The sequence below is a fragment of the Notolepis coatsorum genome (assembly GCF_963971535.1).
Source record: "Notolepis coatsorum genome assembly, chromosome: 20".
Lineage (NCBI taxonomy): Eukaryota > Metazoa > Chordata > Actinopteri > Aulopiformes > Paralepididae > Notolepis > Notolepis coatsorum.
This window is the reverse complement of record NC_140184.1, coordinates 8,522,257-8,537,928: the sequence shown is the minus strand read 5'-3', so window position 1 is coordinate 8,537,928 and position 15,672 is coordinate 8,522,257. Positions and strand designations below refer to the sequence as shown.

Here is a 15,672-nt window from a genome sequence, read left to right as displayed (position 1 = left end):
CCGCCCGCACGGCTCAGCTCGGCCCAGAAAACAAACTATATCGTTTCAAATGGAGTGCAATAGCGGCCGCAAGGCGTTAGGCGGCGGTATTGACCGCCTTCGATCTCAGACACACTCAGAACAGCCTGCACAGGCTGCCCCGATGAATTATGAATGGCAATAGCGAATAAAAGAAATAACGATCATAACAAGTTAACTCGTTGTTGGCGCTCAACGATTGGTAGGTAACAACGAGTTGACTTGTCATTGGCGGGAATGTGTTAATTGTAGCGGGGTGGATAACCTCCGCTTGGTGAGGGTGAGATTGTACGAACACCTGATGGCAGGGACACGGAGGAGCTAAGTTCCACCGAACCCCCAACACTCCCAGCACATACTTTCCAGTCTGAAAACACTGGTAACATAACACACGAAATAAACCAAACATAAGTCGGGCCCACACTTTAGAAAGAATAGTCCCTAGAGCTAAGCCGGCATTACCCAAAATAATAAAAGTTGGAGCGCCCTGTCGTGGCTCGGGAACGTAGTGGCCCAAAACGGGACGGCCCCGTCACTCTTAGCCAGCATGCTACAAAATAAATAGCCAATACTCCGCAGCGCTGTCGGCGCGAAATGTACTTTTACTCGACTCGCCCTTGAATGTGAGTCTATAGTCCGAGTGCTGGTTAGCCCCACGTAGCAATTGTCTGGAGTTATTTGGCCGTAAAAAAGGTCCCGAGAAACCGTCACCTGTGATACCAAGAAGGGGCTGGCGGTCGGCAGGTAGTCGGTAGCAATGTTGTGAATGTCCAGACGAATCCCTCGGCTCGAATCCTCCTGCCGCTGGAAACCGGCGATACGACGTGCTAAGCTAACACTAGTTAGCTAGTGCTAGTGCACTATACCTGAGCTAAGCTAATAGCCGAAATGGCTAGGCTGACTCCCCCGACTATACGTGCTAATACGCAACACTTTAATGTTCATCTTCACAGCCTGTCTGCCGAACGTCCTCTTCGTCTTTTTGGCGTACCCTAATTACTATACTTATTACGGATAAGCTTACGGCACGCAGCGTTACTTCTGCTCCATTGCACAATGGACCTGTCTCAAACCCTGCCCTCTTTTCTTGATCCTCCAATCACAACTGTCGCTTACCTCGGACAAACCAAGTTTGTCCGAGGTAAGCGACAGTTGTGATTGGAGGATCAAGAAAAGAGGGCAGGGTTTGAGACAGGTCCATTGGCATTTCAGTAGAATGCTGGTGGCCAACACGTCCACTCGCCTCCGTGGATAACACCGAAGAGACCCCGCACATGTGGCTCCTCCTGGATACCGGTCCTCTTCGCATTTCTCTACCGACTACCAGACTGACGCCAACCAGCTCCCCCTAGTGTTAGTCCTCCACGATGCCCCGCCGGGCCCAAGAGCAAACGGGTCATAATAATTATATAACAGTTATATAATGAACACAGTTATGAATATAACTCATCAGTTTCGTCAACATAACATGGTACGAAAGTGATGGTGACGTCTTGATCGAGTGCCAATCGGATGCAGATAGGCTACATCATTTATGATAAATGTTTTATTAAAATGTGTACGACGAGTCATATACTATAATAGTATAATATTAGTGTAACCTAACCTGTATCTGCAACTGTGAAGAAAAACCCCATTGGTTTAAACGGAATACTTTTATTTATTTTTTCATCTAATGTTGATTTAGAATTCTAATGTCAACGTTATGAATGAAGCTTTGAACTATTCGGTACAGCCCTAGTAACCAGCGACAAAACTAACGCGAAGGACTCCCCATGTAACATTGGGAGCAATCCATAATATTCCATTGTGTTCAAAATGCATGAGATATTGGTGCTATATAATAAGCTACACTCTGCAATGGCTATTAACCGAGTTCTCTATTCGCTCAGGCCCGCTGATGGATTACCTACCCGTCTGGCAGAAGATATACTTCTACAACTGGGGATAGAGCCTGCGAGAGATCGTTGATATCTTTTGATGAAGGAACCGTTCGTCTGCCCACTGCTGCGGGCACAGGGACACATCTCTGGCAAAACAAGGGGCATTATGCTTCACTGAAGGAAATCATGTCACAGCTATTCCCCCTATATCCCATCAAGGATCAGCGAATGATTACCACAGTCTGCGATCATCTTGACGTTACCCCTCAAGGGGCTCGTGATCTATTCTGGGAACTTAAAATAGTAAGAATTGCCCTTAATTTAGAAGGGTAAGTATCTCAGAGATAATTTAACATGATCCATGTAACAATATTTTTGTAGTTACTAATTACTGGTATTGAGTTATGTTTGTTCTATCTATGATTTGTGGCATGTCAGTAATTAAGCACAAGAGAGTCGATCATTTGGCTAATAAAGGCCAAGGCAAGGACAATGTCCACCTCGTGTCAGAGGTTAGAGAAGCTGTGTTTGGGCTCTTTTAAGAATGTCTCTTACTTGTGCCATTGTCTACAGTGGAAGAGTTCAGGATATTAATGGTCAATATAGATTGTACATTTGTAAATGAATACAAATTTGTGTTGATCAATTCTCTTTCCATTTTAACATTTGAGCCAAAAGAGTGATTGTGCTAAAGCATGTAGATGTTGCTCATCCTGTTATGTCAAATACTTATAAATAACTGCAAGCCAGGAGTGGGTCCATCTTTGGATCATCCGTCAAAATGAGTGAACTAAGATGTAAAACCAGCAGAAAATCGCTTTTAACAATATAGCAAGATTCTAGCTTCCTTCGTTCGTGAGGGTGTTTCTTGGTTCCCGTCACTTCACCTGTTGGTCAAGTTGTGTCCTGTCAAAACCTTCACGTATAAGTTTTTTTTTTTTGATTCACTTTTTCTCCCATTTTTCTAAATTTTTTCTCCCATCCCAATTTCGTATCATCCAATTCAACCCTCCCCTGTCACGAACGCTGTTTCTTGCCTCCCACAAGCCGGCTGCAATGTGGACTAAGTCATACATAGCACAAGTCCCCTCCGGTACTTGAGGTAACAGCAGTCGCATCTTTTCACCTGCGCAGCTCGATCTCTCAGTGGTGAGGAGTAACGCGTGGGAGGCTCACGCTGCCCCGACACTTCCTGATTCCACTGCGCAGGCGCACCAACCGACCTGTAGGAGTCGCTGTCCACAACGCCCGATCCCCACCCATCAGTTTCCCACCCCCTAATACGGCCAATGTGTATTAGTACGGACGACCAGCTAAACTGAAAGCAAATGTGGAGCGCTGGGCTCGAACAGGCGAGCCCAGCGTCTCCAGATTTCGTGGTGAGCGCCTTGCCCACTACGCCACGTAGCCGCCTGTATAAGTGGTTTTATAAACCTAACCTTTGCCTTACTTGCAGAGACCTCATGTCTAACCCTAACCTTAAATAGAAATAAAAAATACATTTGTTGCTGGAAGATGGGAGTCATTTCTGACTAACTTGGCTAACAAGTGGCCCTTTTCCACAGCCATTTAGTGTCCTTGGGCTAAACGGCTCAGGCGTCTTATGGTTACTTTGAGACCACCCACTGTCCAGGATCAAAGTCGACCCCTACTGATGAGAGCCTCTGTATATAATTCATCGTTATCCATGATGCCCTTTTGTAACCCAAATCAAACCCCTAGTGGGTGGTCGTGATACCGTTGTATTCGTACGGTACACAGCCGTACTCCGTACTGAAACGGTTCCGTGTACCTTTACACCCCTAATATATATATAGCTTTTTTTTCCCACATTTTAGAAGGACTTTGTAGATTTAAAGGGAAAATGCTGTACATTTTAAGAATTGACATTCTGCTCCAGGACAGTTCAAACTGTTTTCAACATTTATAATTGTCATGGTGAAATTAGTGCACCTCTATTTTGCACTATATGTGAAGGGTATAGTGCCCTTAAGAATTCTTGGCACCCTAGAAAAATTATAGTTTATCAGCCAATTGTTAAAAGCTAAATGGTGTATAGAAAGAGATGAGTTTATTCTACCTTGTTTCCACATGTTATTTTCAGTAATGAAAATATATATAGTATACCGGTACTTTACATTGTCATTTAGCTGAACGCTTTTATCCAAAGCGACTTACAAGTTCTGTACAACAAGTCAGCAGGAAGGGAACATTTTCCAAACAGTGTTGAACTTGAGTGTATATTAGCATAGTAGGTAGTAAAATAGGTAAGGTAGATTCCTCCTGAGTGCGTACTAGTAAGACGGTACAAAGTATTTAGTATCTTCATTTCTTTCACTTCAGGTATTGGTTTTGTTCAATGAAGACAAGGTGGCAAAGTTTCTCAAGTCTTTATTAACATATCTAATACGTTTCTTTTTATATACCTACAAATAAATTATTACATGTTTAATCCGTTCAATTCATGTATTTCTCTTTTGGACCGTTTATCAATAGTGGGGACATTAAGACAGGCATAGCCACAGGTAGGGAAGAATGGACAATCAAACCTATTCCACGACCACAGATTAAAAATAAAAAAGGTTCTTCTGCACCATTTCCCATCCTTTCACCAACTCCAAGCTCTTGACTGTCGAGTCTGCTTGGATTGTAAAATGAGTTGCTATATTATGGGACAATTGAATGGAAGAGTTTTATTCCAAAATGAGATCCATTTGACACATTACTGGGGGGAAAAAAGTATTAGTGACTGATCTTATTTTGACCAATAACCAATCCCCTCCTGCCCCGTTAAACCCTACAACTGGTAAAGTATGATCGGATGAGCTCGGTTAAGACAGAAAAGCAATTGGAAGGTTTGGATCCACATCTTGTCACGATATTAATTTACCACATGCTTAACACCAACGGGATTGAAAAGAGACACATCTAGCGGTATTCAATTATCCACCTAGTTCACTCTGGGATTCTGATATATTACACGGTAGGGGGCATGTATTTAACCTCTGGTGTAGTAAGCAACAAAGTGCCTGGATAGAATGGCAGTATAGGATACATTTGATTGCAAGGAATCTGCAGCAAAGCTAGTGAAAGCAGTTTCTTCATCTGCCTGAAGTGTTACTTGAGGGTCTTCTAAAAAGAAAAGGGTCAACCTTTCTAGTCCAGCAAACCAAAACGAAGATAAGACATTTTCCATTGGCCAATATATTTAAGAAAAACCATGAGGGAATGCAAAACGAATATATTCAAACTCCCAAAATATAATCTAGGTTAAATAGCAGGGGGGGGGGGGGCGAAGACAGCAGCAAAATGACAACTGTTTCATGCCTTTACAGAGCTGAGGTACACCTAGGCAGAGTTGCATTCAAGTGGAAATGCATGTAAGTGAAAATGTCTCCAGCTTTTCTCTGTAGGTCTGGAAATGCATCGACAGACAATATAGTAATCAGTCTATAGTCAGTTATTACGTGAAGACACTGTACTCGAGACTGGATTAGTCTCATGATGCAAGACATCGTACAAACGGATGAGCTGGCCAGTCGTTTATTAAGCCTCTTGCACGTCAGTGTTTTTATGTATATATAAAAAAAAAAATTACAAAAAAAGGTTTGTGTAAAAACGACAGTTTCGGCAGTCGTGATCTGAACATGAGCATGAATTCCAGATCAAATAACCCATAGAGACCCACCATAGACCAATCATCCGTCTTTACATCATCTGAAAGCTGGGGACGTGAATATTAGTTTGAGATGCAGCTCACTCTGTCAAGTGTTTCTAGTCATGAATCTGTAATAAACATTAAGTTTCTAATGTAAGCCTGAGGACATTCCCATGCTAAGTTATGTATCGTGAATTGTTGCAGCATTTCTTTGGGGGAGGGTTGATATTTGTGTTTGACCACTAGAGAACTAACAAAACATGGTCAAGAATCCCCCCCCCCCCAAAATACTACATTAAGACACCGACACCTTGAGGAACAGCACAGACTACTTCATGCTGTTATTTGGTATCAAAAACGTTTGACATTTGGAGATTTCTGTAAGAATTGCCTTCAGAAATGTTCAAATACATACATTTATAGTACTGCATGCAAAGAAAACGGCATGGGATTAACCTAAAGGAGGCGTGTCTATGAAGGGGAGACTCGTGGGTAGACTGGGTACCCATAGAGTGGGCGTGTCTATAAAGGAGAGACTCGTGGGTAGTGGTACCCATAGAGCCCCGTTTCATTCAGAGAGGTGAGAGGTCAAGGGATCCCTTTGGAAATGGCCATGTCAGTTTTTCCCTCGCCAAAATGTGGCCCATCTCCGGAGCGTCATAAGTCAGCGTGACAGGGTCACTGCGGTCTAGTTTCAGACGCCAGTGTCTTCACTCTAGCTTTTTAAAAGTGTCACAGCCTCTGAAAGACAGTAGTGTGGGTCTCTGAGGGATAAAGGTTGAACGGTTAAAAATATATACTGCTCCTTTTTTTGATAACATACACAATAAAACCAACGTGAGATAAGCATTACATGTTTTATGTGAATCAAAAAAGAACACCTTGATTCTTGTATAAGGAATAAAATAATAGAATAGATTTTTTTAAGCAGTTATGATTTGGAAATCTAGGACCGGAAGTCTCTCGACGGTACGTTATAACCCATGTTCTCAGTTTAGAAACCAGACTACATCCTCCGATGGTTTACTTTATGAAAATAAAACTCAAGTCTGTTAAACAGAATGAGAACCAAAAAAAAATACTGAATCACTCCTGTAAATAGTCTCTAAAACTGGATAGGCGAGACGGGGTGGAGGTTTTAGGATGTCGCTCTCCATGCAATCGTCTTTCGGTCTCTCTCTCTCCCGCCCTAATGCACACGTCAGGGAGACTGGTTTGCGCTGTACAATCCGTTAGTACGCCTTCCCTGCAGGTCTGGTCGTCAAAAGTCCATTCAGTAGGAGCCGTAGCGATCCTGGAAGAACAAAAAGACAGAAAAGACGTTTGTGTCTTTGGTCCGCGGTAGAACGCCGTGTTCCAGAGGTCCCCACGACATGGAACACTTTGGGTTCATCCTGGACATTTCAGTCGGACCCTCTCTCCCTGAAGGACATGCATAACTCCCGCTGCCTCACCGGAGCAAAGAACAAAGGACAGCTCACACCCTGGTTTCCACCTGTTGCCATCGGGCAGACGTTACAGGTGCATCGGAGCCATCGCCACCTTGAACTCTGATATTCACCAACACCACCACCCCCTACCTCCCACTGTACAATATATCAATTATCTACCCACTACTGTACGACACTGATTGTTGTATATTCTGTAGGATTGTGACTTTTATAGTATTGTGATACTTGTATAGTATTGTGATATTATGTTTTTTTTAGTGCTGTCAGGCGATTAAAAAAATGTATCTAATTAATTACAGGATTTGTAATTAATTAATCTAATTAATCGCATTTTAATCGCATAACCATTTTATGCCCGATATTCTATATCCTATAATCATATTTCAAATTGCATGTGTCCGGATGGCAGAATTCAGTACTGTGTCTACAAAACCTTCTGTTTAATCATCTTCCATCTATTAATTTGCTTAGATTTTTCAGGTCTGGTCAATTTGAGCATAGTGTTATTCACAGTTAAAGATACTTTTTTTTTTATTGATATTCTCATTTGGTTCATTACAATTTACTCAAGCCTAGTAACAGACAGTATTTCTGACACTGGGAATACATTCCCTGAGATCCATAGATGTCCCTAGAATCAGATACCAAGAACATGCAAATGGACAATCTAAAAAAAAGTCTGTAAATGTGTATTCTACGTTCTTATGGAATGAATGGTAAAAAATGTATTACAAAAATAAAAAAAATAATTAATTTTGAGTAAATTTTCATACCGCGATAATTTGCTGTGTAATTAATTAATCTAATTAACGCGATAAACTGACAGCCCTTTTTTTTTTTTTTTATTGTTACTTGTGTGAACCAGCACAAAGTGAAAGTTTGAGTCCCTAATCTCGTTGTACGAGTCCCTAATCTCGTTGTACGAAAGTATAATGACAATAAAGTCTATTCTATTTCTCTCTCACCTGTATGGTATTCATGACGCCGTTAGCCAGCACGGCCATCTTGCCCGCTACGGTCTTCACTCCCTGTTTGAACTGTGCGATGTCTGGGCCGGAGGGGAGCACGCTGTCGAAGCCTGCGGCCCCTTGAGAGAGAAGGGTTAAGAAACAACAACAGGTTAGACTCAAACAGATCCAGGACCAGCACCATGTACCTGGAGGTGGAAGTAGTGCCCAATGCAGCATATTCCTCATGGTAACAGCAGTGAGCAGGACGTTTGCTTCACAATCGTATAACTTGTGAATTGGAATGGAAATGCATTTACAATTAGTCAAGTCGAGTCGACTTTAGTTATAAAGCATATTTAAAAACAGAGTTGAAAGGTATTAATTTTTTTTTTTACATTTATTTAACCTTTATTTACCCAGGCAAGCAAGTAAGAACAAGTTCAGATTTAATTTATTGTCAAAAGTATGCATAATGTTGTGTTAATTCCACGACAAGAGATATGTACCGGTAATGTTAATTGCCTGAAATTATTCCGTTTGGGGGGGGGGGGAGGGGGGACCCTGCATATATCGGTATCGGTTGATATCGGCATCGGAAATTAAGAGTTGGACAATATCGGTATATCGGTAAAAAAGCCAATATGGAGCATCCCTTATTTACTTTACATGTGGAAGCTTTGCAGCAGTTATTGCTGCCCTCATCGTTTTGCCTGAAAATGATCAGTATGGAGATAAGATGTCCACAACAACGTGCCCAAACTACAAATCTGAATAGTTTAATGTATAATACGGGGGACACCGCTAGTGCACACTGCACACAGACGCAGAACTATACCGAGACATCAACAGATCCTACCTGCTGTACGGTCGCTGCCATCTCCAAACAGGTCCGCTGAGCTAATGGAGGTGCTGCCAGACATGCTCTCCAGCCGGGTCTTTGCGTCGTACTGAGAGACAAAGCAACAACATCAGTATCTATACCATGTATATATATATATATTCCCTGCTGTCGGGACAAACCCTCATAACTCCATTTTTTTTTATTATTATATAAATCAACTCCGTAGATCATCCTCCATATGCGTGTGTGGGTTTTACAAAGTTTAAACAATGGGAAAGCATTAAACCGATCATCTGTCTAAACCTCCTAACTCTATTCACCCTCAAATCTGTGTTAGTTTTTTTCATCTGCTGAAAAGTTGGGTTTTTGGAGTTATGAGGTTTTGTCCCGACAGCAGCGAAATACACACACACACACATCAGATTTATTCTCACCGTATATATATCTATCCACACCCATCTGTGCTTACCTGAGTCCTTTACTATATCTATACATATCCTACTCTTACTAGTTACGCTGCTGGCCAGTATGACTACTACCATACTGTCTTTATACCTGTATCACTGTACATATTTATACAACTCTGTACATAGCACTATTACTCAGTAGTAGCAATTATAATTAGTATATGTTGTACCTAGTTTTAACCACCTGTACATTGTATATTGCTGTTGCACTTCACTGCTACATTTGCACTCTGGTTGGATGCCAAACCTCTTTTTGTTGTACTGTACTTGTGCTGTATGACGACAATACATTTTAATCTAATCTAACTCACTGTGGTAGTAGCTGAATTTGTATTTAGCTGAGGTCTGCCTTTCATTTCACATGTGACTGTTGCCTGGAGTGGTTTTCCTCAAAAAGCTCCAGTTTTAATTAAACATTCTCGACAACAAATGCAAAAATGGCACAACAGCGCCACTTGCTGGCTGGCCCGGCTCTTTCAGTGTTGATAAGTCTTTCTGGTTCTTTCCCATCACTTGAGCAATGAAACCATCCTGCACTGCTCACCTCCTTCATATTCGTCAAGATGGGTTTGTACACAAATGTTTTCTGAGGGATTTATACATGTATAATTTAACTCTAGACACAAATCAATGTCATTGGGATAATAAAGAAAGTTGAGCACTTTTTGATGAGAATATGAACAAGGTTTATCCTCAGACTATGGTCTCTCTCTTTGTAAGTGTGACATTTTTAAGGTCCTTTTTGCATGAGGGAAATATAATTTTACAGATCAACTAATCAGATTAGTCCAAAAAAGAAATCTGTTACCATTAGTTGACAAAATGTGGAGGACAGGCCTAACTGTCAGACATACAGTAGGTGAGCATAAGTGGAAACAGTACAAACATATTCAAGTAGAAGTTACCGTTCTTTCATGACATTTTAGTAACACATTGAATGTGTGTTCAGAGTAAAAGGTACTGTTACTTTCATGACATTTTAGTAACACCGATTTTTCTCTCGCTATGCAAAATAAATTGAAAAAAAAAACAGTTATTAAATACACCTTTACAAAATATTAAAGTCCATGTCATGAAGAAAGTAAAAATATGATTCACCCATTTGCACACATGTCACACATGTACGTCCTGCACCCCGGCGCTAATTGTGTGTGAACTGGCTCCACTCTCCTAAAGCTAGACATCAGAGAGAGAGAACCCTCCAAGTGGTGATGTCACTGGGATGTACAATCTAGGGCTGCTCCATAGACAAGAAAATATTTCTATGAGCCGACATGTTGAGCCACCCGAATGAGGTTTAAATTCAAGTTCAGGCCTTCTAGCAATGCTAGAATATAAACACAAGAGCTCACACAAACATCTTATGGCCTCATAAGCTGCCCGTTCATCAGAGCCCCATTCATAGTCTATGAACAGCCCCAGATGTTACATCCCAGTGACATCACAGATTGGAGGGGGTCTCTTGTTTTATCTTGCTTTAGGAGAGTGGTATTGTTCAATTGTACAAATATTTAAGGCTGAGACCACTTATCGATAACTGCGTGAAATCGATAAGTGGCATCACTTATTGATTTTTTTAGCATGTGTAATATTTTTTTTATACAATTCATAATACTAATATACTATACTAAAATACGAGGTCTTGTGGCATGTTTTAATTAAAACATCCCCATTACATGTAAATTCAGTTGAATTGCAACTCTTCAATATGCAGTGCACTCCTCCATCACATCCAGAGACCACCGACTATAAAATGAGAAGGATCACTGTGGTAGTTTTGAATGGGGAAATCTGTAACACTAAAGATGGCGGCAACGACAAAGAATTGCTGCAAAATAAACATAAATTTGTTGTTTAACACATTCTGTGCCACGCATCTTATACCACTCTCTGCCAGTGCTGTAAGCCTATGGAGTCGCTCACCTTCTTTGCAGGGCTATAACTTTTTAAATATTATAGCTATATCGACATTACTATGGCCCATTCAACATCGGGTATCCATCGTTCCGGATGTGGGAACGTTATATTTTTCCATTCATACATTGTCGTGTTAGTACCGTCGTGAATATAAGTATGTTTTTAGACTGTAGAGCAGTCATTCCTAAAACGCAAGTTATAGGCCTGACGCATATTATACATAATCGATCGTGTTTCGCTCGATATGCTCGGTATACATTATGCTCCATCATGCATGAAGGAAAGGGGGGGGGGGGTCGTTTATGATTCCTTGATAGTCAGTAACGGCTTTCCTTAGTACGACATCATACGTTGATCGGATGGATTGCAATGAAATAAATGGACAATCAAGTTGAATTAACATTAGATTCCCCTTACCTGTGGCCGATGAGTCTGGAGAAAAAATATTCCAATTATTTGATTTAGATCTGCTTGATTCATTTTCCGTTTGTATGACGCAATAAACGCCGAAAGCATATTGATTATTGCGTCTCGAAAGCGATCGAATGCACTCGAGTGTTTGTCTTGATCAACATAACAAGATAGCTCTGCTGGAGGATTTTCCCCGATGCAGAGCGCCACATCCGGTTTAGAGTGGAGTGCAACTCGCCCGAAATCCACCAGGCGGCGGTATTGAGGGGTTGAACTATCAGACAGGGTCCAGCTGGCTCCCGGAGCCTTCCTGGATGAATTATGAATGCCAATAGCGAATAAAGGAAATAACGATCATAAAAACGAGTACCGGTAAACTCGTTGTTGGCGTTATTAGATTGGCGGGCAATAACGAGTAAACTCGTTTTTGGCGCAGGATGTGTTAAATAATAATAATTTATAATATATAAGAACTATTTTTTTGTATACTAATAAAAATATCGATATTTATCGATAATTTTGACACGATTTATCGATTCTTCCAAATGGCATATTGTCGCAGCCTTACAAATATTTGAACATTCATTTTCACATGATTAGCCTACTAGGCAATGGCATGTCCGATGGTTGGAGACACTGAGGAAATGCTGAGACATTTGAGTGAGCAGTAGATGACAGGCTAAAGCTCCTGTGAGTGAGTATGTGGCTGCTTGAGGCAAAGACGCGGGCCTGTAATTATGTAACTAGACTGGTCACTGCAGGTCAAGTGCATTCCTGGTAATCACCGGTGTAAGAATGTAGGTCGACATAGGCAAGGGGGCAGTGGCGTCATTTCAGTAAAAGCCAAGGTGGATCTTTTTGGTCAAATCAGTTGTGCTGTGCAATAGTCACTTTGTGAGTTGTTTCTATACAATTCACTTATGCCATTTAGGTATGACACAGGACTACAAAAGCATTTAGTATAGAAATGAGTCAACAGACTAAAGCAGGGAACCACAATATTTTGCATACAAATTATGCTGAGCAGTCTATTATTTTTCTTGCAATTGAGACAATTTTCCTTAGGTGCGGGTTTGAGGTGTGTGTTCAACATAATGTAGCATCAAAAACACGTTCACAAAAAGTATGCGTTACTGAATGCTGCACTGGACTGTTATAATCACTAAGTCACCTTACATGTGTCCTTGTATCACTTGTCTCTGCTGTCCTTTGACTAAAAACTTTCCATTTTCCTTTTTTATTTTGGCGACATATTTGAGTTAGTCACCCATTGTAAAAGTCACCTAGTAAAAGTAAATTGACAAGCAACTCAGGATTATTTTATTAGCTGCAAACAGCAGCACTATAGGTCGGCATGTTGGCTGGTCCACTTAACATTTTCCCACGCTCCAGCGGCCACAGGTTTCAGAAGAGGCTACGGTCTAAATCGGGGAGAGTCAGAGGTCAAGTGTGAGTGCAAGTTCATGGCAATTCTAAAAGGGGGCATGGCAACGGGAATGGCCTATTGCAAAAAGGTTGCAGCTATAGCCAATTCATGCTTGGTACTCTGCACAAAGCTCCGTTTGTATTGCACACATTTATAGTCCCATGTTGGGCATCCTAAAAAGACCAGGTTATAATCCACTTTTCGATTTGACTCTGAAAATGCCTATCCCTGGTATTCAATCAATAGCATTACAAGCTCAACCATCTGGCAAATCAGCAGTGAAGGTCTGGCATCATCATTTGCCCCTTTGCGTTTTATTGTATATTTCTTATTTATTTCTATCGTCTGGCATCATGATTCACCCCTTTGCGTTTTATTGTATATTTGTTATTTCACTGTATTGGTGTTTTGACACCATGACCACCAACCGGAGGACACTCGCCCTCATACTTTGTTTGGTTGAGTTTGGTCACGTTCCTGCAGGTCGGCACCTTGCATGGTCACCCCCACCGCCGGTGAGTGAATGGGCGAGTGAACGGGTGAGTGAACGGGTGAGTGAATGGGTGAGTGAATGGGCGAGTGAATTGGCGAGTGAATGAGCGAGTGAACGGGTGAGTGAATGTGTGAGTGAATGTGTGAGTGAATGGGCGAGTGAATGGGTGAGTGAATGGGTGAGTGAATGGGCGAGTGAACGAGCGAGTGAATGGGTGAGTGAACGGGCGAGTGAACGGGTGAGTGAATTGGCGAGTGAATGAGCGAGTGAATGGGTGAGTGAATGTGTGAGTGAATTGGCGAGTGAATGGGTGAGTGAATGGGTGAGTGAATGGGCGAGTGAATGGGCGAGTGAATGGGCGAGTGAATGGGCGAGTGAACGAGCGAGTGAATGGGCGAGTGAATGGGTGAGTGAACGAGCGAGTGAATGGGTGAGTGAACGAGCGAGTGAATGGGTGAGTGAACGGGCGAGTGAATGGGTGAGTGAACGGGCGAGTGAGAGGAACCAAAATGTTTAACTTTTCCATCCGTCCGTCGACGGACGGATTCATTTATCCCATACTGAGCAAAAACATAACTTTCGCTGGTTTGGACTGGTCCTCTGAGCTCCTCTCCCAGCAGGTTTAATCCAAAAGATTCCCAAATCCTCCTCCATCGCTGTGTAACGTGTCATGTCTCTCTAGAGCTTCTTTCTCTCCTTCATGTGAAGTTAAAGCTATTCAGTGAACGGGAAACCTAAAAATAGCTGCCGTCCGCGCAGACACGTTCAGTTTATAATGTTGTCCGACTTACACGCTTGATAACACGTTTAGTATTTTACAAATGTGCGTGTTTTATTTGGGCACAGATATATGAAAATTAACTAAATTGGTTATATATATATAAAGAAAAGCATACACCGGTGGGGGCGGCTCTGAAGAAAGCAGCCGGACACTGCTCGTTTCCTCCAGGAGGCTGCCTGCTGCCACACACTCACTCCTCCAGGAGGCTGCCTGCTGCCACACACACACTCACTCCTCCAGGAGGCTGCCTGCTGCCACACACACACACTCCTCCAGGAGGCTGCATGCTGCCACACACACACACACTCCTCCAGGAGGCTGCCTGCTGCCACACACACACACTCACTCCTCCAGGAGGCTGCCTGCTGCCACACACACACTCCTCCAGGAGGCTGCCTGCTGCCACACACACACTCACTCCTCCAGGAGGCTGCCTGCTGCCACACACACACTCCTCCAGGAGGCTGCCTGCTGCCACACACACACTCACTCCTCCAGGAGGCTGCCTGCTGCCACACACACACTCACTCCTCCAGGAGGCTGCCTGCTGCCACACTCACTCACTCCTCCAGGAGGCTGCATGCTGCCACACACACTCACTCCTCCAGGAGGCTGCCTGCTGCCACACACACACTCACTCCTCCAGGAGGCTGCCTGCTGCCACACTCACTCACTCCTCCAGGAGGCTGCATGCTGCCACACACACTCACTCCTCCAGGAGGCTGCCTGCTGCCACACTCACTCACTCCTCCAGGAGGCTGCATGCTGCCACACACACTCACTCCTCTAGGAGGCTGCATGCTGCCACACACACTCCTCGTTGGGAATCATTGAAAAAAAAAATTCTGGTGGCCAGAAAAAATGCACGATGTGGACACAAGCCAAAGATCAAAGTAAGCGCTCTACAGATACGGATGGTCATTTTGTCAAATGTCCGGTGTCACCGGGTCGCCGTGAGTTAATTAGTCATGATGGGGACATTCTCCACACCACAGCGGCAAGCCTGCTCCCCAGGTCTACTGGTCAATCCTCTCTGTTCTGGCATTTCTATTGTTCTAGGGCAGCGGTTCTCAAACTACGGGTCGCGACTGGCAAGTAAAAAAAAAAAAAATATTAATCTATAATTTCTTTATGTTCTGGCAACATGTATTGGCTAACTATGCCTCGTTTTATAAATGTGTATTGATAACAGTTCTGTAATTAAATGTTCTAAATATGCATGATCAAGTTCAACGTGTGCTTTTATTTTGATATTCCTTAATTCCACGTTGAAATGACGCGATACATTAAGTGTGGGGTCGCCAAAAGAATTCCTACATAAAATGGGGTTGTGGTATAAAAAAGTATGAGAACCCCTCTGTTCTAGGACTGTGACC

General features: G+C 42.6%; 2 protein-coding genes across 3 annotated transcripts in view; one reads left to right on the top strand and one right to left on the bottom strand.

Annotated features, from left to right (window-relative positions):
* Positions 1-4,185, top strand: part of pex16 (peroxisomal biogenesis factor 16) — a 37,995-nt gene extending 33,810 nt beyond the window's left edge. The window contains exon 11 of the mRNA XM_084337492.1: positions 1,911-4,185. Within this exon, the coding sequence (XP_084193618.1) occupies positions 1,911-1,969 (59 nt within the window). The 3' untranslated portion in view covers positions 1,970-4,185. The remainder of the gene's footprint in view (positions 1-1,910) is intronic.
* A 90-nt stretch (positions 4,186-4,275) lies between these two features.
* arfgap2 (ADP-ribosylation factor GTPase activating protein 2) overlaps positions 4,276-15,672 on the bottom strand; it is a 50,554-nt gene continuing 39,157 nt past the window's right edge. For both annotated transcript variants that reach the window (XM_084337490.1, XM_084337491.1), the window contains 3 exons: positions 8,817-8,907; positions 7,976-8,097; positions 4,276-6,853 (listed from right to left, as the gene is read on the bottom strand). In XM_084337490.1, coding sequence (XP_084193616.1) covers positions 6,833-6,853; positions 7,976-8,097; positions 8,817-8,907 — 234 coding nt within the window. In that variant the 3' untranslated portion in view covers positions 4,276-6,832. The remainder of the gene's footprint in view (positions 6,854-7,975; positions 8,098-8,816; positions 8,908-15,672) is intronic.